The 23,450-nt window shown below is 39.0% G+C and overlaps 1 protein-coding gene across 1 annotated transcript in view; it reads left to right on the top strand.

The window, feature by feature from the left end:
• scara5 (scavenger receptor class A, member 5 (putative)) overlaps positions 1–23,450 on the top strand; it is a 103,293-nt gene that overhangs the window by 43,898 nt on the left and 35,945 nt on the right. Inside the window, exons 5-9 of the mRNA XM_082504953.1 lie at positions 602–780; positions 863–989; positions 1,077–1,245; positions 15,669–15,749; positions 21,494–21,601. Coding sequence (XP_082361079.1) covers positions 602–780; positions 863–989; positions 1,077–1,245; positions 15,669–15,749; positions 21,494–21,601 — 664 coding nt within the window. The remainder of the gene's footprint in view (positions 1–601; positions 781–862; positions 990–1,076; positions 1,246–15,668; positions 15,750–21,493; positions 21,602–23,450) is intronic.

Here is a 23,450-nt window from a genome sequence, read left to right as displayed (position 1 = left end):
AAATGGTTCACCCCAGGCATCATTGAGTGTTTTGGTGCTTTGATCGTTAGAGACAAGCTTGTCTCCCGCATTTGACCAAAGAACAGATGCCCAGCCACCCTGTAGTGTTTTTAAGAATACTCTTTAGGGCTCTTCTATTCCACACCTCTGCTGTTAGCAGGAGCTTAACTGACTGGCCTGGGATCTGTAGCTCACTTGATTGGGTTCACTGTAGGCACAACAGTTGGTGGTACTTGACCTTTTTTTTGCTTATGGATCTCCTCTGTCTGATCTATCTAGACAGTGATTTAGCAAAAACATTTCTTTTTTGATGCCTCTGATGTTGACACCAGATGTGTTGCAGAGTTCTTTTAAGAATCTCTACTGCAACCCTTTCTCAACCCTCAGCTGCTAGTGGGGTTGCATTGGTACGGCCACTGTTCTGAGGCCATGGCTCAGTCAGGGGCTTCTGCAAACTGGCTAGTTGGTGAAAAGAGAAGTGCCAAAGGGGGAGCATTGAAGGGCAACAAACCAACAATGCTTAATTAATTTAAGTTTAAGGTTGAAAAATAAAGGCTGATGATAGAAATACTACCATTAGTCAGAGTCCTTTTCCTTGCAGGGCTTGGAGGTGGAGCTGAGGAGCATGCAGGCTCACTCTCTACAGTCAGAAGGCTACCTGGTGCAGTTGGATGACAGGTTGTCCTCGCTAAGCAGCTCCGCGGGTCGGAACCTGACGAGCTTGAGTTCGGAGGTGGCCCGAGCATCCACGTGGCTTCGTGATCATGATGTCCTACTGAGGTACACGTTTAATACAGTTTTTGTAGTCTACTGCCTTTAATAACATTCAAATGGACTTCTGTGGGATTCTGATTTACTTTAGGGAAACCTCGAGTCATGTGAGTGAACTGAGGGAAAAATTAGACGAGGTCAACTGGACAGTGGGAGCTGTCAACCACACCTTCAGCAACGATGTCAGTATTCACCATTTGAAGATACGTGACTTACAGGTTAGATGTTCATAATAGCTTGCACAAAAGTTACCTCTACATCAGATCTACTTTTCATAAACTGAGTCATAAACGTCCCACATTCAGATCCAGATCAGCAACATAACAGAGGACACCAGCAGTTTATGGGTGACCCACGTCCACACGGAGGCCCAGTTGAGGAATGAGATGGAGATCCTGAACACAATCACAGAGGACCTCCGTTTGAAGGACTGGGAGCACTCCACGGCTCTGAAGAACCTCACAATATTAGAAGGTGAGCAAAAAGATGTTGTTTGTTCTCATCAGCAAAATATGAATAGGAATGAAGAAGAACAGTTGGAGTATAGCATTAATAGAGAATAGAGAAAACATTAATACTTTATTAAAAACTTGAAAGAAGACTTCTAAACTGACACGCAACACTCAAACAGGTCATTTGGTTTAAATTCTTTGGAAATATGTGCTGATAGATTCAGTTAGTAAGTAACTAAGTAAGTAAAATGCATTTTATAGTACCTTTCACAGATAAAAATCACAAAGTGCTGAAATTAAAATATGACACATCATAATAATGTAAAAACATAGAACATAAAAGCATTAGCGAGAATGGCTTACATGGTACACTTACTGAATTTGCTGAACTTGCTAAACATCTTCCCAAAGCTCTTCTGTAGAGTTATTCTGCTACATTGTCTTCTGTGATCACGTAATACCCCATGGCTTCATTATATTGAGACTGTGGCTCTATAGAAGCTGCACCATCTGTTGCAAAACTCCTTGTTCTTCATGTAACTGCGGCTTGCTTTTCATTATTATCATTATGGCTGTATAGGTGAACAGTCAGATCCCTCTGAGAACCTAGAGCTTTTGCATTGTACTGTACAGCCAGTGTGACCTTTGCAAAAATAAAATGTACCATATATATCAAGAGAATACATTAAAAACATGCAAGAACATGAGAACTTTACATCATAGTATAATTAATCCCTTTGGGTGGACCTTAATGCCCCAAAAGATCTTTAACAACAGCACATCTGAGCCAGTGGATGCTTGTAGTGTGATTAAGCACAAGTGACCCTAGCATGCAAACATGATTTTACATTGTGGGAATATTGCCCAGGGCTTTTAAGCAGCTCTGAATGTTCTTCCTCCAATTTGTGCAGAACTGATTAGTCCCGACGTGGTATGACTCTCGCTGCCAGTGCACCAAATGACTTCTCTGGCTTGTTAAAATCAAAATAGGTATGCCATGATGTAATGCTGGCAGGGGACACAGCCCAAGCTGATTGATGACAACTGAAACTGAATGAGACCCATGATCTCGTGTCTGCTTCACATGTGGGTGGGATGCCATTTCTCCTGAGCCTGGAAACAATTGTGGGTTAAATTTAGACTCTACATACAGAATGAAAACTCAATCACTCTGCTCTGTCATTGGTTTTAGCTCTTTAGCCCCATTTGTTTGTTGTTAACTCTCAGTCACCTCGGCCAAAAAAGGTTTTACATCTCTATCCATGTTTACCCTCCTTTTTGCTCTCATCTCTTTCCTCTTCTCTTCTTATTCAGTTCATTTGTCTTTAATTTCTCTGACTTGCTGTGATCTTCGTGCCACACATGGTACTTGTTGCATTAATAACAGAAACATGAGAAGTTGTTTAAAATATCGCTCCAAGACTTTTTTTGATGACTGATGCAAAAACTGTATAACTTACGGTAACATCTGCCTGCTAAGGGTAAATACACTAGATTATTTTAATTATGGCTTCCATATGTTAGTTCAGCCAAACAAGTCACATCTGAAATGAGTCTTTCGTTACAGCAGAAGACTACGGCTAGAGTTCGGTGTCCAGGCACCAGAGCTCATCACTCCAATACGATATACAAATTGAGGAGTGACAAGTAAACATCCCATCAAAGCCAACAAATGGATGGTTTGGTTCATCAATCACGGTCAAAACAGCTAGCCAAACTGGGAGGTTGTGTTTGGTAAATGACGTGAGGCATGTTATTGTGTCTGATGCAATGCAGCTCGAGTTGCTTAGTGAACTGTTTTGCAATCTTCCATCCATCCATCCATACATACATACATTCATGCATACATACATACATAAATACATACATGCATAAATACATATATGCATACATGCATAAATACATTTTCTTAACCGCTTGTCCAGTTGAGGGCCATGGGGGTCCCATGAGTATCCCATGTACAGTGAATCATGGGATACACTAGACAGGTCATCTGCTACTGAATACAGGTAACCATTCACAACCACATTTCATATGATGTAATGTCCTACAACCCTAACCCAATCTTTGCTGCAGGGGTCTTGCTTCACAACATGTTCTCACTCCCAAAAACTAATATTTTATGCTAGGTGACAATTCGTCAACATATTCCGCTTCCAGGCACCTAACACGTCCCTAAATGATGAGATCGGAAAAACGAGGAAACATGAAAAACGTTTGGAATCAATCTACACGTGTTCGTTCATTTTACTTAAATCCTTTGGAAAACACTGTTTAACGTCATTATAGTGATGGTTAAGGCTAGGGATAAGGTTATGGTTAGCATTAGGGACAAGGTTGGGGTTAGGGCTAGAATACATGGCTGGAACGTGTATTACCTCAGGACCGTGATTGTACTGGATTTCACCCATAACTCGGCACGTAGCATAAGAACGCGGAAGGTCACCTTTCGCGTTCCTCAGGAACGCCGCAGGACTTGACCAATCGTCGGGATGTTACGCCTTGGGAGTGAGAACGGGCTGTGCTTCAGGGTATGGGTTGCCAGCCAAAGAGAAAGCTCAGGCCCCTCATTCCAAAGGTATCCCAATGGTAGAAATGTGGATTTTAATGTGATAATGGCAAAATTATTCAAACTAAATTCATGTCTTTACAGATAACTGCAAAATTCTGCTGTAAGAATGTCTGACCTAATGTAAGGAAGGTCTAGCTGTAGTCACACAGTCTCTAAGGCTGATTTGATAACCAACAAACCCCAGCAAACGTCACTACAATGAAGCGAATTCTACAGTTTGAATAATATAAGTTAAGAATTTTTGTTAGGCTGTCAGTGTGTGGTAAATCTACAGCTCATTCTTATTCAATAATCTGATCTAATGTGATCTTTAAGATTGATCTGAGCTAACCCAAGATTTGCCACACGATACAAAAGGAACTAAAGACGAAGATGCTTTTTTTGTTAAACGGTATTTTCAAGTTCAATAATGAACTTTCAGTATTTACTTCGTGGATTCAAGTACGAAGGATATGGAAATGTGGAATCTATATTCTCGTGTTAATTCTCTTTTGATTTCAATCATACGAAACAACAGAACATTTGTAACATTTCAAAACATTGACCAGTGGAGCTTCTGATTATTGTTCCTTCAAACTAGGTGTAATGTCTGGAGTTCAGTGAAGGTGAACCTGATGGAAGAGACATTTATGGGAAATATGATCAAAATTTCTGGTTTTATTTTTGCCATCTTAATTGATTTTGTAAGAAAAAGAGGTCAGTGGAACATCAGTACACACACATTTTCCAGTCATTAAATCCAACAGTTAGGTCAGAGATTTTTTTCTTTTGTTTTTGCCAAATAAAGTAGCAAAACTCAGGCTGGGAAGTTTTTTTTTCTTCTTCTCATATTCATTCGTTACGTTTAAAAAAATATTGAATCCTTCAGTTTGCATCATGTAACTTTTTCATTAGTAAAGTGTGTGTAATTGTGTTGAGTGCATAATTCTTTCATACTCCACAATCAGCTTAAAAAAAAACTATTTTCTGTGAACGCGTTTCAGTATTTAAACCTGATCTGATAAGAATAATTGTAAAAAATGTCACTGGGGCTTATCACCACATGACTCTCAATCAAACAACATACTGACATTTAAATGAGCTACATTTCTCTCACAGATAATTCATTTATGGTTATACAAATACACCTTGTTTGATCAGAGCTATCTGTGTTTAATTACAGTTTTAGGATTTAAAAAAGAAAAACTAAAATTTCTTAAAGTTCACATTAAAACCTGTCTGACTTTTTTTCACTCTTGTGTGTTAAATATCTTTTCATAATCTGTATGAGCTCATAGGTCTGTGGAGTCTCCACCTTAAGAGATCTAAACAACAAAAATGTAAACATATGTCTCAGGATTATAAAGAAAATATTCTAAGATTGGTGCAATGACATAACTTTATAACAGCCTGTCTGTGCCCTTCAACAGCGGCACTTTCCTCTCTTTTTTGTTTTTTCACGTTTTTTTTTCCATGTTTTTGTTCCTAATCCCTCCTCTCTTGCTGTGTCATTACAACTTTTCTCCACTCTCGGTTTCTGTGTATGTTACCATGTATTCCAGCCGTGCCAGTGTTTAATTGGCATGAAGCAAGCGTTGTCTACTTGGGTTTCATAACTATCTTTCACTGTGACAGCAGTGTGCATGTATCTTTGTGTGTTTTCACATGTTACCTATTTGACTTCACTCTGTTAATGTGTGTGTGTATCGTTGCTGCTATTCATGAGCAGCCCCACATTTCATTGCTTAAGGACACCACCAAATGAGAGGTCATTTGTAAAAGCCATAATAATGTGACTCAGTTTTCTGAGGTGCTGGAACTCTAGGCCACATAGTGTCTGTAGTTTTTTTTAAATTATTATTAATATTTACTTACATTTAGCTAACAATAGATCACCAAAAGACTGTTCTTGTCATAAAACGCTTTGTGGCAGGCAGGAGATGAGGACTCAAAATGCAGGACTCACAGACTCGAGGGTCAACTCAAAACCACAGCTTTATTTGCTGGTCACAGAAAAACAAGCATACAAAGTAAACTAAACTGGGGAATAACACACTAAACTCACAGGGAGATCCACACAGCATGAGGAACGACACGACACTGACTCAGAGAAACACAGGGAAGTACACACACTTGGAAGTAACGAGGGGAATGAGACACAGAAGGAGAGCACAGCTGGGGGAAATCAGAACTGACGAGACAAGGAAGCGTAAAGTGAACACATTCACATAAGACACTGACCTTCAAAGTAAAACAGGAAGTAAGACACAGAGACGCGAACTTGACACGGTGGAGACAGCAACTAAGAAACACAGAGATGTAAACCATAAGACAGAGGGCTCTAAGAACCGAAAGCCACAGAAGGAAACTCAAACATGCAGATACAGACTTACACAGAACAGAGGGGACCCAGAGAAACATGAAGGACAAGGGATCAAAACTAGAAACCATAGAATAACTCACACAAGTGCAATAATACAAAAAATCACAAAGAATTAACACGCTGGGTCAGGAGACCCAGTACCCTGACAGTTCTCCTCAGCATGCCAATAAATGTTGTCCAGCATTGGATAAACATACTCAGGATCTGAATGGTTAGTTGTTGTTGGGGGCCTTTTTGTTTGGGTTTTTTTAATCTATATAAATACATAAGCTTTGTGGCAAGGTGCCATAATAGCAGTCCAACAAAAAATGTCAGCCAAATCTGTTTGTTTTTTCCTGTGTTTTGGATTAAGATCTTGTTTCCTTTTCAAATTTTTTCACTCTCACTTTGTCCTTCAAGGCCAGTGTACTAAACATATGTTCCAGATAAAGTAGGAATGATACAAAAATTTATGAAGCTCCATATTCTTGATGAAAAGTGTGATGAAAGAAATTCCCAGATCAAATTCCTTGTTTACTTCAATTAATGTTCAACATAAAGCAAGCATGGGAACAAATAGAGAAGGCTCATTATTCATACTTGTATTAAATTCAGATATATTTTGTACTATATCAGTGTAGTATCACTGTGCAATAGTCTAGACACTGTGTAGAAACACTTTGGCTCTTAAGCCTCCATCATGACTCACTTCTTATAAAATAATCCCATCCACTTACATCCATACAGCCACTTTCTGCAAACAGATCTCTCTGTTCTTTGCTACAACATCCTGTAAGGCAAGGCAAGTTTATTTATATAGCACAATTCAACAACAAGGTGATTCAAAGTGCTTTACAGAGACATTAAAAAACAAAAACAAATAAAAAGCATGATTTAAAATTGATTACAAAAAACAGTAGGTAAAATCAGAACAGTAGATAAAATCAGTAGTTAAAATGTAAGTTTTGAAATTTAAGCTTAAAGTGTGGATTTGGTGCTTTATTCAAATGCAGCTGAGAACAGGTCAGTCTTCAACCTGGATTTAAATAAACTGAGTGTTTCAGCTGATCTAAGGCTTTCTGGGAGTTTGTTCCAGATATATGGAGCATAAAAGCTGAATGCAGCTTCTCCGTGTCTGGTTCTAACTCTGGGAACTGATAAAAAAAAATGGATCTAGATGACCTGAGGGATCTGGAAGGTTCATACTGGGTCAGGAGGTCACTGATGTATTTTGGTCCTAAACCATTCAGAGCTTTATAGACCAGCATCAGAACTTTAAAGTCTATCCTCTGACGGACAGGCAGCCAGTGTAAAGACCTCAGAGCTGGACTGATGTGGTCCACTTTTTTGGTCTTAGTGAGTACTCGAGCAGCAGAGTTCTGAATGAGCTGTAGTTGTCTGACTGATTTTTTAGGTAGACCTGTAAAGATGCTGTTACAGTAATCAAGCCAACTAAATATGACTGCATGGACTAGTTTTTCCAGGTCCTGTTGAGACATCAGATCTTTTATCCTTGAAATATTCTTGAGGTGATAGTAAGCTGATTTTGTTATTGTCTTAATGTGTTTATCTAAGTTTAGGTCTGCATCCATCACTACACCCAAATTTCTCGCCTGGTTTGTGGTTTTTAGATGTATAGATTGAAGTTCTCTGGTGACCTGTAATCGTTTTTCTTTGGCGCCAAAGACTATTACCTCAGTTTTGTTTTTGTTTAGCTGGAGAAAATTGTGGCACAACCAGTCATTAATTTCCTCAATGCATTTACCAAGAGCCTGTACAGGGCCTCGGTCTCCTGGTGACATTGTGATATATATTTGTGATTCATCTGCATAGCTGTGGTAGTTTATTTTGTTGTTCTTTATAATCTGTGCCAGTGGGAGCATGTAAATGTTAAACAGAAGGGGTCCCAAGATGGAACCTTGGGGAACTCCACATGTGATACTTGTCTGCTCAGATGTGAAGTTACCTATTGATACAAAGTATTTCCTGTTTTCTAAGTATGTTTTGAACCAGTTTAGTACAGTTCCTGAAAGACCTGCCCAGTTCTCCAGTCGTTTGAGTAATATGTTGTGGTCAACAGTATCAAATGCTGCACTGAGATCCAGTAAAACTAAGACTGACATTTTTCCACTATCTGTATTCAGACATATGTCATTAAACACTTTGGTCAGAGCGGTTTCAGTGCTCTGGTTCTGTCTAAAACCTGACTGGAAGGCATCATAGCAGTTATTCTGTTTTAAGAAGTAACTGAGCTGTTGAGAAACTGCTTTTTCAATGATCTTACTTAAAAATGGGAGATTTGAGATCGGCCTGTAGTTGTTCATTTGTGTCTTGTCAAGCTTGTCCTTTTTCAGTATAGGTTTAATTACAGCAGTTTTTAGTGGTTCTGGAAACACGCCTGATATTAAAGAAAAGTTGACGATCTGTAACAGGTCTGACTCTAAAGTCTTTGAGACCTTTTTGAAAAAACTTGTTGGCAGGACATCTAAACAGCAAGAGGAGGAGTTCAGTTGACCTAAGATGTCATCCAGGTCTTTGCTGTTAATAGGGTGAAACTGTTTGGTGGTGTTTGAACAGTTTTTCGGTGGACACAGTACATATCCTGGATCTGCTGTTGATGTACCAGTTGCTTGTCTAATCTTTTGGATTTTGTCTGTGAAGATTTGGCAAAGTCATTGCAGGCCACGGTCGAATGAAGTTCAGCTGCCACTGACACAGGAGGGTTTGTTAGCCTGTCAACTGTAGAAAATAAGACCCGAGCATTATGACTGTTTTTGGTGATGATGTCAGAGAAGTAGGACCTCCTTGCATTCCTCAGTTGTAAATTATAATTGTGAAGTTTCTCTTTATAGATGTCATAATGAACCTGGAGGTTTGTTTTTCTCCATCTGCGCTCAGCTTTCCTACACTCTCTTTTTTCATTTTTCACTAGTGTGGAGTTTCTCCATGGAGACTTCTTCCTTCCAGAGATAACCTTCACCTTAATGGGAGCAATAGTGTCCATTACATTTAACATTTTAGCACTGAAGCTATTGACGAGCTCATTGACTGAACCTCTGGACAGGCCAGGTGTTAATGGGAAGACCTGGTTAAAGATCTCACTACTGTTTTCAATTATACACCGTTTTGTGATCACTGCTGTTGATATATTTGTGTGGGCTGAGATTTTACTTTCAAAGAAAACACAGTAATGATCACACAGGCCCACATCAGACACAGTAACCTTTGAAATGCTCAGGCCTTTGGAGATCAGTAGGTCAAGAGTATGTCCTCTATTATGTGTGGCCTCTGTTACATGCTGAGTCAGCCCAAAGTTGCCCAGAGTGTTACTCAGGTCTTTAGTCCCTTTGTCCTGAGGGTTGTCCACATGGATGTTAAAATCCCCAACAATAATTACACAGTCGAAATCAACACAGATCACAGACAGCAGTTCACTGAGGTCATTAAAAAAGTCTGTGCAGTATTTGGGAGGCCTGTAAACATTAAGAAACACAGCTTTGGATGGGGCCTGTGTTTTGACCAGGCCACATGTCTCCTGTCACCTAAAAGTACAGAAATTTTAAAACCTTCTAGTAAACAGGGTCCCAGCTTCTCCTGGGAAAAGTCATCACTGCCATAATCCTCGCAGCCCGGACCCTCCACACATCACACATCAGACTGCGGAGACAGGCCATGAAGGTGGTAAGGAGGAACTAAGGGGGGCGAGGCTCTGCAATGTAACTTCGATTGCTCTGTTGAGGGCGGGGCTCGATGGCGAACCTTTGGCTGCTCCGGTGGGGGGTTTATGGGGGACAAAAAGGGATTGGGCCGGGGGGTAGATCTGAGCCTAGCATTGACCCGCTCCATCATCTCCTCAGTGAATTTCAGGTGTGGGGAGGAGGGAGAAAGGGAGGGGGAGGAGGGTGATGGCCTGTCAGGGGTTTGGGGGACTGGGGAAGGTCGTGGTCCCTGGTCCTGGTCGTTGGTGTTGTTGAGAGAGTTGGAGGCAAATAGGGACCCCTCTTCTTGCCTCTGATGTCTCTCCTTTCTGAAGCTCTTCTGGGGTGGGGGCAGATGAGGATCCTCCTCAAGGTTTCTGCTGGGCTTTGTCTGTTCTTGGAGTACTGTTTGTTCCTCTTTATGAGATAACTCCTCGTTCATCTCAGCCTTGGCACCAAGCACAGATGGATGACGTATGGAATAAAACAAGTTGGAGGTGAACAGTTTCACCCCTGACTTGTTAAAATTAAATCCATTTGCTTTAAACAGATGCCTGTGTTCCCAAAAATATTAAAATTCTTGATAAAATGCACTGAGTGGTCAGTACATGCTGATATAAGCCATTTATTCAGTGCAAACAACCTGCTGAATCTCTCGTCCCCTCCTGAATCTCTCGTCCCCTCCTCTGATGGGCGGTACAGGTCCACTGATGAATACAGCTGCATTCAGATAGTTTACAGTACTTAATAATCCAGTAAAGTCCCGTTTCAGAACCTCCGACTGTTGTTTGGACACATTGTTTGACCCTGTATGCAGAACAAGGTTTGTCACAGTTGGATATTCATCTGCAATTTGAAGAATTCTCTCCTTCAGGTTCTTGACCGTATCCTTAGGAAAGCAGAGGACTTGTGAGACAGAGTGTTCTTACCGCACATCCTTTACATCCTTTACGGCAGAGTCACCCACAATCAGAGTTTCAGGCCTAGCCTTTAGCTTTCCCTGTGGCCTTTCACTTTTCAACAGATTTTCAGACCTTACTTCGCTACTTTTAGATGGATGGTTGTCCGATATAGATCCAGGGTCCTTTGATAGTGGAGCAAATCTGTTCTGCAGTTTGACATTCAGTTGTTTTGGAGGTTTGTTGTTAACCTTCCTATTCACGGTTGTCCAGTCCTGTTTCCTCTCGTATACAGGGGTAGAAGAGCTTCTCTGTCTCGTAGGAAGTGAAAGCCAGTCAGTTTCAGAGATTTCAGCTCGCTGTGCCCTGCCTGTGATACGTCCTCCCCCTTCCAGGAGTCATGATTTATGTCTTGGTTTTGCACCAAGACAGTCCAAGGGGGGATCATCGCTTGAGGATTTATTATAATGCAAGTCTACTTTCTTGGTCATGTTATCTGTGCTCCTTAGCTGTGTACTAGCTTGCTCATCGCCATTGTTTTGAATCAAAGGCAAGGTTGTTTCATTTCCACACAGTCCATTTACCACCACGTTTACTTCTAAGCGATGACTTTTTGTCTCCAGTACTGCAATCTTCTGCAGGAGGCTGTGGTAGTCATCTGTGGAGAGGGAAGGCATCTTGTTGCTAGTTAGCCTAGCGGTTAGCACCTTTCCAGGCTATTGAGGCTGTTCGGTGCCCAGACGCTGTAATCAGGCTTCAGCTGTGTGTAGGCCACAGACACACGTTAAGAACTGTTAAGAACACTTTAGTCCTAATGATCTATAAGTGTCCAGTGTCCAGAAGCTATCGCAGGTAAGCTCATACGGAAGAAAGATAAAAAAATAAAAGGAAAAAAATAAAAATAAATATCAATAAAAGAAGGAAAGCAAATCAATAAAAGAAGCAAAGCATTCTCAACTAACATCAACACAGGTGATGCCTTGTGTCATTTGTTATTGTGGTAAATTAGATGATCTTTTTTCTGGACTGCACATGTGTAGACAAAACAGCTGTTGGGCCACACTTCAGATTTGTAACAAGACTGGATATTGGACGGAGGCGCCTGAACTCTTCACTGGAATTGCATTCTTGGACCGAGCTGTCAGATGTTTTCAGGCTGATCCAGGAGGGGCCACTGGGCTTGTTATTGTTGAAACCCTGTCAGCTGACTAGTGTCTTCGAGAGCCAGAAGATTATTAATGTGAAACTCTGCTTAAACAAACTTTTACAGACCACCAGAGTAAAATGTCTTCTCAAAAGATTAGGCTTAAAAGCCAAAAGCCTTTTGGCTGGTGTCAGTGCATTTTTGTTACTATGAGTGGATGTGATGGGGATTCAGACATGAGCAGCATGTCCTGCTCAGATGTACTTCCTTTCAAATGTATTGATTTATTGCTTACTAGCCGCAAATCTTTCTATCCCTATAAGGTCTGGGCCATCATATGTAATAAACCTAAACTTAACCCAACCTAGAAAGGCAAAACTGTCTCAGTCATGTGAAAAACAAAGTTTTCACAAGACTATACAGTGAAATAATCGTTTATAACATCTTTTTAAGATTGCTTTAGTTCATTGCCATTGCAGCATCAGTTTATGCAAAGCTCTCTGAAGGTCCTGCTATCCCTATTTTCAGAGTGGAGATCTGGACTGTGGGCCATTGCAACAACTTGATCCTTTTCCTCTTTCAGTCATTTTGTTGGCGATCATTGTCCTGTTGCTGGTGTCGGACAGTTGGACTCACATTTTACTCTGGAATTCTTTGGCATGTAGAGGAGTTCAAGATTGACTCAATGACTGTATCCAGGTCCTGGTCATGTGGTTGCACAACAAGCCCAAATCTTCCCCTCTCCACCACCATGCTGACATGAACTATGTGCTTATAGGCTGTGTGCTAGCCATAGTGGATCTTCACTTTGAGTTTGTTCTGGTAACACTTCCAAATCCGCCTTAATTTTACTTAATTTTACTGTCATGAACTTTAACATTTAACATGGTAACTGTGGCTTATAGTGTCTGAGACGTAGCTTCTGAGGTTTTAGCAGTTTCTCTGAACATTGCAAAGTCAGCATGCTGCTTCTTACCTTCAGTAACTCCAATGGAAGCAATAAGGTTGTAGTTTGTTTTTTTGGGTTTTTTTTTTTAAAAGGACTGTACTCTGGTTGCCTAAAGCTGAAGTAAGCGTTGGGTTGTCAGTATTTTGAAAAAAAAAATACATGTGTGTGTGGGTCCAAAGAAAAATTGTGGGATTAAAGAAAATTGCTAAGGAATTACTGACTGAGTGAACAGGGTATTATTTATGGCAAATCCAGCTCAGGACGTGTGCACAAAGGCTTTAATGGAAACCTTTTCTGACACATCACTTTCTAAAATATTTATGTACACTTGGTAGATTCAGTCCTTTGCCTAATTTAACAACTACTGCATTTAAATATAGTTTTTGTTACAGATCAGTTAGCCAATTTTTCATCATTCCAATTCATCATTTGGTCATCTGCCTGTCATGACTTTAAAATGCCTGATGTATTTTTATCAACTGTAATCAAGCCAATTTAATTTATGTCAGTTTTACAACTAATTTAATGGTGTCAAACTCATTTTGGTTCAGAGGCTGCACACAGTCCAGTTCAATCTAAAGTGCACCCGTCCAATTAAACTATTCCCTAATAACCTATTAAGAGGTTTAAGTACTTTTTAAAAACATTTACATTTCACATTCAGAAGGAAATTCAGACTCTCTTGAGATGGAAGTTCAAAATACATGTCCTTCTTGGCAATTTTCACAATTAAAAAGCCATAAAGTCGACTCTTTTGGCCACGTTTGACTTTGCTGCTTTTGGCACAGCTGATAATGATATTCTAATTAAGAGACTTAAGCTCTTAATATATTCGAGTATATCAAGAGCTTTTCAGTTGTTTCTTCTAATTTTGTTTCCACTCTTGTAACTTTACTTTGTGGTGTGCCCCAAGGTACGGTTCTGAGGTCTGTCTTGTTTGCTTTGTATATGCGTCCACTTGGACACATCCTGAATACCTCTGAAGGCATCTCATTGTTACACAGATAATAGTTGTACATTTAATTTAAACCCCAGAATGTAGCCAAATTTTCTGTCCTCAGGACTGCATCCATGTTATAAAGAACAGGATGGAAGCCAAACATCTGTCTTTAAATACTAACATAAGAACGAAGGTTCTTATCTGTGCCCCTGACAACTTCATTTCCACACTTATTGAGAATTTTGGACGCATTTCATGTTCAGTTCTCCTGACTGTGAGAAATTTGGGTGTTACTTTTGATCAGGCATTGAGTTTTGATAAGAATGTTGGCTGTATTATATAAATGTGTTTTTATCATCTGCAGAACATTGGCAGTATTAAGTATATTCTGATTACACATACTTTTATTTCATCATGCCCTTATTATTGTGATTCATTATTCCTATGCCTGCAAAAATCATCCCTGGATCACTTACAAATAGTACAGAATGCTGCTGCAAGTCTTCTCATCAGGTGCACCAAAAGCTTCCATGTGACACTGATTCTGACCTCTTTATGTTAAAGTTTAGGATTCAGTTTAAGATTTCGAGGATCACATTCAGATCTGTCCCTATATTAGTGATCTACTACATCTATAAGTAACTACTAGGTTATTCAGTGCTTGTTGCTTGTACAAAGGTCCAGGTTAAGGACAAAAAACAGAATGCAGGTTTGTGATTGTGACTCCCAGGTTGTGGAACTCTCTCTCATTGGACCTAAACTTCTTTTTAAAGGTATCGACGGTGTCCACAGATCGTAAGAGTAACTTGTGAAGGCTTGCTTTTATTTAGTTTTATCCATTTATACTGTTTTAATTGTTGTATTTTATTTTATATAGCAATTTGTCATAATTGGGAGACAAAAATACAAAATCCTCAACCCACTAGTTGAGGATTTTTTGACCGTGTTTTTGCAGCTTATACCTATTCTTTAAATCAGAAATCTGCAAATTAGAGTCATGAAGGATCAGAACCACAGGACACTAACAGGTCCTCAGATTTCTCAGCTTTCCCACAAGCCAAGTTCTGGTCCACATTGTTTAACATGTGGTTTTCATTGTAGCCATATCTCTCCTCTCGCTCTCCTTCTCTCTTTATTTGACTTTTCTCACTCAGTCTCTGGAGTCGTCCAAGTATAACAAATGCTTGGACCGAAGCCCTAGCCCAGTTGTAAGACCCACTTTGGCCTTCATTTGCCAGATATGTCACTTTTTGTGTGTGATAGGCTCTGTAATAAATATAAATATAGTTTTGTGACATGAATAAAGTTATTATCTGCCTGCATTAAAGGTCTGGTTCCATGTATTAACTTCTCAAGGGATAATCTACATGTTCCTCATCCAACATGCTAGATAATAATAATGAAGGCACCATAAAGCATACTTTTAATGTATAATTAACCCTAATGCACTTTCTATAAATCAAAAAGCTCTTATTTAATCTCCAAGAAAAGATATTTCCTCAGCAGGTCATCAATAAAAAAGTTATTTGTAGCCTTTTTCAGACCTCAAGATAACAGGTGACTTATTTTCATTCAAAGTTCTGTTATATCTTTTAGTAAAGCAACAGAAACATCACATGTAGACACAACATGAAAAGCATTATTTATATTACTTAAATCTATGTTTCTGACTCAACATCATTACAAAACAGTTCTGTTTTAAATGGGATTATCTTTGTTTGCATAATAACATAAACATAAAATCACTAACAAACTGATGATTTGTCTCTTTGTCAACATATTACTTAATTTTACATTTTAAAAAAGAGAGAAAAGCTTTAAAGAAGTATGCCTCCTATTGAAGACAAGTTGTCTTGCAGCATTCAAGTTATTTATTACAATTTTTTTTTCTTCTTTATACAGGACCTCCAGGGCCTAAGGGAGAGAAAGGGGACACTGGAGAATTGGGCCCCCCTGGGGTTCCTGGTTTGACTGGCTTGAGAGGTGAGTATGACCAGCCATTTATTGAGAAACATTTCATAGTGAAGTTTTCAATTACTGCTCCAATAGAAAATTAGCGGATTAGTTGGGCAGCACGGTGGCACGGTGGTTAGCACTGTTGCCGCACAGCAAGAAGGTCCTGAGTTCAATTCCACCATCAGGCCGGGGTCTTTCTGTGTAGAGTTTGCATGTTCTCCCCGTGTTTGTGTGGGTTCTCTCCGGGTACTCCGGCTTCCTCCCACCGTCCAAAGACATGCAGCTTGTGGGGATAGGTTAATTGGATAATCCAAATTGCCACTAGGTGTGAATGGTTGTCTGTCCCTGTGTGTTAGTCCTGCGACAGACTGGCGGCCTGTCCAGGGTGTACCCCGCCTTTCGCCCTATGACAGCTGGGATAGGCTCCAGCGCCCCCCGCGACCCTGAAAAGGATAAGCGGAAGCGAATGGATGGATGGATGAATAGAAAATTAGTCCGTAAAAGGTGTCACAAATCCCATGACGATTAAATAACTTGATTCCGTAATTCCAGAAAGTTGATTTTGTTTATTTGGATGTAGTGTTTTCAGTGGGAGAAAAGTTTGACTTCTTCAGGAGACTGAAGAAGTCAAACTGAAAAAGTCAATTGAAAACACATCCAGATGAACAGAATCCACTTTTTTGGGATTTCCTTACCTGGATGATTGAGCAGGCATCCAAACAACTTGATTCTAATGTTTTATTACTCTGGCCGTTTGGTGATTTTCCTACATTGTTTTTTATATCCTTTATATCCTTTTGTCTTGACCAGCTTTTCTCCACATAAGAAGTTTCTAACCTGAGTCAGATTGATAAACTCTCTCTAAAAGCACATATTGTATATTCATTTTGAACTGTTTAAGCATTTAAAATAGCAACTCAGAATGTGGTGATTTCAGGATGTTGAAAAACATTTAAACATGCCTGTGAACAAAAGCAGATAAAAAAAAAACTGTTCCCTCATGAAGATATGTTGAAGTTTATTTTTATCTAGTTAAAATAAACTTATCTAGTCCTTATCTGTATTTTATCTAGATTAATCTTCCTTCAAGTAGAAGGTATAGAAATGTAAAAAATAGATGGATTTAATACTTCAAACCTTCATCCTGATCTGCTTAACTTGTGGGAGTTGATGTAGTTTCCCAGCTTTGGAAGACGCGTGCAAATTATCTGAACACAAAAAAGAAAGGAGGGTAAGGAAGGGTCTTGGCGTGAAGGTTCCACAAAAAAAGTTCCATATGATCTATAAAATATTGCTAAACTATATATGTGAATATCTCAAATTTAAGAGATACAAGACTTTTTTGGAATACCAGGATTTATGTTTGAGTGACACGAAAGATGAAAAATTAGACACTTTCTGTTTTTAAGCTCCCTCTGGTTATGTTACATGCAGTTGCATTCATAACACTATGAGTGGAAAGAATTAAAGGTCATATAAAGCTGCTTAAGAAAACAAAGTGCAGACTTTGGGTGGGGATTTATTTTTACACAGGGCCAGTGAGACGTGTCATCTGTCTTAGTCTTGCAGGTAATTCCCCCAAAAATACAGCTTAAACCATCATGCATTCACAGTGAGCAGCTCCAAAACATGACATGGCTATTTTTCATTGATATGGTGTGATACAAACAATAACATCATGATTCCAGATGTTCTGGGTCCCCCTTTCAGCCTGGTACCTCTTGAATCATCACCCCTCAGGTTGTCTCCTGTCATCATCCATCCACATTCCCTGGCTGAAAATGAACATTTCCAAGAAGCATTATCTTCCTGTTGAAAGGGGACCCCCCCCCCCCCCCCCATCTCAGCCCATAGTTCCAGGAAAAAGTTAAAAAAAAAAAAAAAAAGAATTGCTAACGTGAGTGTTTACAAAGGCCTAACATTTGTAAGAATCTAGCAAAGTGAATGGAACCAAACCCTCTGCAAGACCAAAGCAAAGACAGAAAAATGAAACCCCCAATGTTAACTTCAGTGAAAAAGGGCTTTTTAGAGGGGAGATGGTTTTTAATCAAAACAGTTAGTAGCAGTAAGTCCGTTTGGGTTCAGCTGTTTTTGTTTGACTCAATTAAAGCTATTTTCCTTAAATTCTTAACATTTCTAACAACCAAGAATTCCTGCAGGTCATACCAGACCACACCAAATAAGTCTAAGCAATCATAATACGATGTACAGCATAAAATGGAAAAACATATTAATTCAGATTTAATAGTCCAAAGACACAAAGACAGGATGAGAGCTTAGCGATACAGTCTGCAGGTGGTTTTCACTGAATATGGAAACTGGTCAACTGAGAAAATATACTACGCTACTACTATCCTGCTACATACAATTTTACACAATTTAATCTGTTATAGGAGTATGTGTTTTTGTCTTTTATTTATGTTCACATGCTTCTCAATGTTTGGTTTTGTTGATTAATCTAATATTGTATCAGCCTGTCAGATTATAGAGGAAAATTAGCTTGTGTGGCTAAATCTGACATATGTGCATGATGACTTTAAGTGCTTGTTAACATGCATATCCTTTTTTTTTTTTAATAAATACAAACATAAAGAAACTTACAAAAGACTATGAAAATCCAACCTGAACAGACCAAAACAGTGTGGGAACATCTTCACCAATTAAAAGAGGACAGTTAACTTAACATGCAGTGTTTTTTACCGAAGCGGGCTCTTTGCATCCCTGAGGTCTAACAAATCTACTGAATACATTTTCTGCCTCCCGCTGTGTGAGTTTTGCTGACACGTTACTTCCTTCCTTCATGCGTTGCACCCACTGACTACTTGGACTACCAATTAGACAAGATGACTGTCAATCAGCCTTTGTTAATGTTAGCAGTAATAAAGCACAAAACAAAAACTACAGTTTAACTGTCATGAATGACAGTTTTGTATTTCAACAGATGGAGTGGTATATGGATTATTCTAGTTCCCAAAAAGAATGGTTTGCAAGTGACATAAACCTCTATGTTATTAACAACAGAAAACAAATCAAATGTTTAAGCTAAGAAAATGTGCTGGGTTTTTTTATACCACTTCCTTACATGTTACTGCCATCAAATGGAAAGTGACGTTTTTTTCTTAAAATTTTAGATTTACTCAAGCGAAACATTTAATATGTTATCCGTGTGAAATAAATACTTTCAGTATATCCTAAACCTGCCATTATCTCAAATTAGTTTTAAGAATAAAAATGAATAGCAGGAGTTTTATTCACAAACATTATTATCAAAAACAAAATATGTACAGTAAACTTAAGTCAACTTACAGCTTAAAATTTATTTTGAACAATTTCTGATTCATACTTTATGATTACTACTGTAGCACACACACAATCCTGAAAAACTAGAGATCATCTTGAGAAAATAGACAAACCAGTGGCCTATACATAAAATCATTGCTGTGTAGCACTTCTGGTGGTGAAAACGGGGAATTTTAATCATCTATTTCACCAAACACTCCTGAAACACACATTTTCTCCCTCCATACTATGAAAATAAATATTTTTTATGCATGTGACACAATCTGATGTCAAGTCTTTATGAATCCCATTACACACATTAGCTCTTTACAGGAACTTGGTGTCTTGTAAACTGAAGCTTCCCATAACCTTGAATCTTGGTTCAGTTCTGCTTTTCTTTTACTGTGTTTACCAAGAAGAAAGTCAACCACACAAGCTTACAGGTCCAATTCTGAGGCTGTTCTTCCACTAAGAGAATGTTAATTCTGATAAATACTTTCGCTTCTTCAGTCAGATGCAGTACTTTCTAACTGTAAATGTATTAAAAATACGTGAAAAAATATTTTTAAAAATTATTCACAAAGATTACTTAATATGAAGGCCATAGGCAGAGTGTTACAGGCATAGCCCTAAAGAATGTAGCCTCATGGGCAGTGTAGTCCGTGTTGCAGGGAGAATGGACTGCCATACCCGCTATGTGTCTGTGAGCGCGAGGAGGGAGAAAAGGGAGAGTCGAAAAGTACGAGCTGTCATCGAGCCGAAACGGGAGCTGGAAGCATGTAAATATAATAATAACCACTGCAGCCAAGAAGACTGCCTGACGAGCCCAGTTGTAAGTAAGCTATTAAGACTCGACTGTACACCGTGTTCGTGTTTTCCTCCGAAACAATAAGTTCCGTTGGAGCAGCCTTTCAATGCCTCTCTCTGTCTCTCGCTAGCAAAGTTGACCCAGACAACAAAGTAAAGCTAATTTTCGGCTACGAACCGACACAAACCCGACTTATTAGCCAGAGGTCCCTTTACTACGGTTCCGAGCCCCGGACCTGTTTTATATATGCGCAAAATAGTTTTCTATAGGAGATCGCTGCAAAACGTGCAGCCTTAACTAATGTCCACCCTACTGTTACTCATTTATATTAAGATTTAAAAATCTATTTGGTATTGGTATGGCGAATATCATTCAGTAATAGTAATAAATCACACAGCAATAGTACATTCATGTAGTTGTAAAAAGCTTGATAATATATTAAGTAATCCAAAGTATTCAGAATACGTTACTCTCATTGAGTAAAGTAACCTTCCCAACACTGCCTATTCTTCAAATTTTTTTTTTTTTTTTTTTGCCTATTGTTCAAACTAATGACCTTAGCAATGTTAGTTTATGTTATCTGTTTATTTTATGTTGACTGTTGTTTCCAGTTCTAAAAAGAATAATCAATTCTAATAACCTAGATCTACACATTGTGTTTATATTGTGCTACATGGAGTTCTGTTGCTCCACTTGCACCGAAGCCAAAGGAATGTGTCATCACATCCAGCAGGACGCTTGACATGTGGAGCAGTCCAGTTGGACTCGCCTGCAGAACAAAAAGAACATTTCTGCCCTGGATCCCAATTATGATAGATAGCATTTTCCCAGTGGGTTTTTGAGTTGAACTGAGTTATATGGCCTCATCCATCATCGGTTTATTTTGCGTTTCTGGCTCTAATGCCTAATTATTTTATTCTTATTTCTGAACAGTCACAACAGTGTAATCAGAGCGTGTCAGAACACAGCGACATTTTAAAAAGATTTCTCTCACCTCAGCGGCGTAATCAATAACTCATTACCACACTAATTTTGAGACATTTCACTGTGCTTACTCTAAACAAATGTTCTCATTGTATGCCACAGGGTATGGAGTGGATATGTTTTAGGAGCAAAACAAAAGATGTTTTTCGTGTATTCCAGATGGTGGAACATGAGCAGGACTAATATTAACAGGACTTCCAAAACCTTAATACACTTTAAAGAATAATATAGAGTTTGTTTGCTGTGTTGGAATGACATAGATAGGACTGGGAGACCTGATGACTGGACCCTAACAGAAATTCAGTAATTGTTTATTTACACCATGGATCCACATTACAGCTAATGAAAACCATGATTAGATCAAGTATGTTCCAGTCTGGTTCAGTTAGTGTTGACACTCAGGCGATAAAATCTTCACTCCCCTCTAGAGTTTACAATTCTTTTCATCCTCATCCATTCTTCCACATCTTTTCTTTTTCCACATGAATTGCAGTACAGATCTGCAAGCTGAAGAATCAGTGTGTCATCAAATTTGCCTGTCTGTTGACTCAGTAGCTCCATTCTGGCTGCCAGTAACAGAAGAAAGTGTACAAAATAGTCCATATGAGTGGGGTCTCTGGCCTTTTTAGAATGGCAGTTGCAAAATACAGGCAGGTTTTGTTTTTGTTTTTTTTTTCATGATTGTCTGTTTGTGTTTCAGGATTTACCGGAGAAAAAGGCAACCAGGGCCCTCGGGGAATGAAAGGGTCTGGTGGGGTTGATGGCATGCCGGGAGAAAGAGGAGACGTTGGACCTGCCGGGCCTAAAGGTACATTTGTGGTGCGAGTCGTGATACTAATAGTTTGGAGTTTAATACTAATTAACTTGGCCTGGTCTTATGAGCTCACTGATATTTATGCATGCAAATATGAGAAAGCCAAGTACTGGAAAAGCAAGAGCATACAATACAGAGCTGCTAGAAGGTTGCCATCCCTTCGCAGGTAACGGTGAGGGTCATATACCAGTCAGAAGGTCAATATATTGATATCACTGACTAATTCAATCTACGTATCAAAGTATCGAGTGGCACCTGATGCCCCCGTGTATGTGTTCAAGTACAGCAAAAAGGTGAATGTGTGGAAAAGGTCATTCCAAGCATGACACAGAAAGAAATCTAGGCAAGTATCAACAAATCAGAGAGAGAGATTCAAATCAAACAATTAGATGGTGACATTCAAATCCACCATACCTCATCACTTTTCATTGTTGTGTGTGAAGCAGCACTTACAAAAAGCACAAGTTACCACTTTCTACTTTCTTTGTCACTTACTTTGAAACTGGCTTGGCACTGCTCTCTCAAAACAGCTTTTAAAATCTGAATCATATCAACCGGGTTTAAAAACCCTGAGCATCCTGAAAATCTTCTCTGCAGATCTGTGTTTATTTTTGTTCCTTTTTTTTTTTTTAAAGCGAGTCAAAAGAAGTAGTTAATGCAAGAACAGCTAAATGGCACTCTTAGTCAAATGTGTACAGATCAACCAGCATAAGGTGTCTGCTTTTAAAAAGACATTGTTTGGAAGAAGATACATTTTCCTTCAATTTTATTGTAAAATTATTCCTATACAGTAAAAGTTGTGGGCTTAGCAGGTTATTTCTGCTTCTTGCTCTCTGGTTAATCTGTTCGCTCTTGTGCAGAGAGAAAGAATTTTTTTTCATTACAACAACATAGAGTGTAATCTTTGCTTTAAAACTATGTAGGCAGTTGTGTGTTTGTGGAGCAACAGCAGTAGCCACATTAAAATAAGTTAGTCATACTCTCACACAGCAGCTCATCAGTACGGATGTCCTTTTTCTCCCTGTAGTCTTGTATAAATCACAAATTAATCTTAACAACACTTGCCTACTGAAAGACTCAGTCCTCAGATGACTCCATGACTTGTTGACCTTTATGTCACTGAAAAAGTTCCGTACCAGGATTTATCAGGAACACAACACTTCTTACATCACCAACAGGTGCTACTGTTTGCTTTTTGTCTTTAGCCATGGGAGCTATATTCGCTTATACTCTCCCATTTATTCAAGCAAAACACCTGTCTCTACTTATCTAATAGGTTTTCCATTCAATGAAATGCAAGAAATTATTGGATGTTACCAGAAACCGTGATTATCAACTAAACAGCTGGAAAGCAACAATATTTCTATATTATTAGCTCCAATGGAACAACTGTCAGAAAAAGAGAGGAAAACTTGTTGATGCGTGTGTACGTACTCATTTTCCAGTATGCACTAATCCAGCCAGTTTTTCTTACTGCCCCCATCCATCATGTTGTCATGACACAACCCCTCCAAATCTACCATGGAAATTAAGATCCAAGAAGCATGCACTTAAACAAATTTCAACCACATTCTGACACAGAAACCTGAATAACATATTTAAAGGTACTTTTGAATAGAACCCACACACCTTTATCATTATAATAGGATCATATTTTATATGTGGCAAAATCCATAATGAAGAACTAATACTGTCTGACAACTCAGTATATCACTATATACAGTGTGGGGAATTTACCAGTAGTTTTCCATTCCACTCTGTAAATGTTTTTACATGTTTTCCACAATGTGAGAACAAGGATAAATGCCATCTTTAAACTTGGATAGTGTCCATTATGTTGTTA

Source organism: Aulonocara stuartgranti (genome assembly GCF_965226115.1).
Source record: "Aulonocara stuartgranti genome assembly, chromosome: 15".
Classification (NCBI taxonomy): Eukaryota; Metazoa; Chordata; class Actinopteri; order Cichliformes; family Cichlidae; genus Aulonocara; species Aulonocara stuartgranti.
This window is presented reverse-complemented; position numbering and strand designations above follow the sequence as displayed.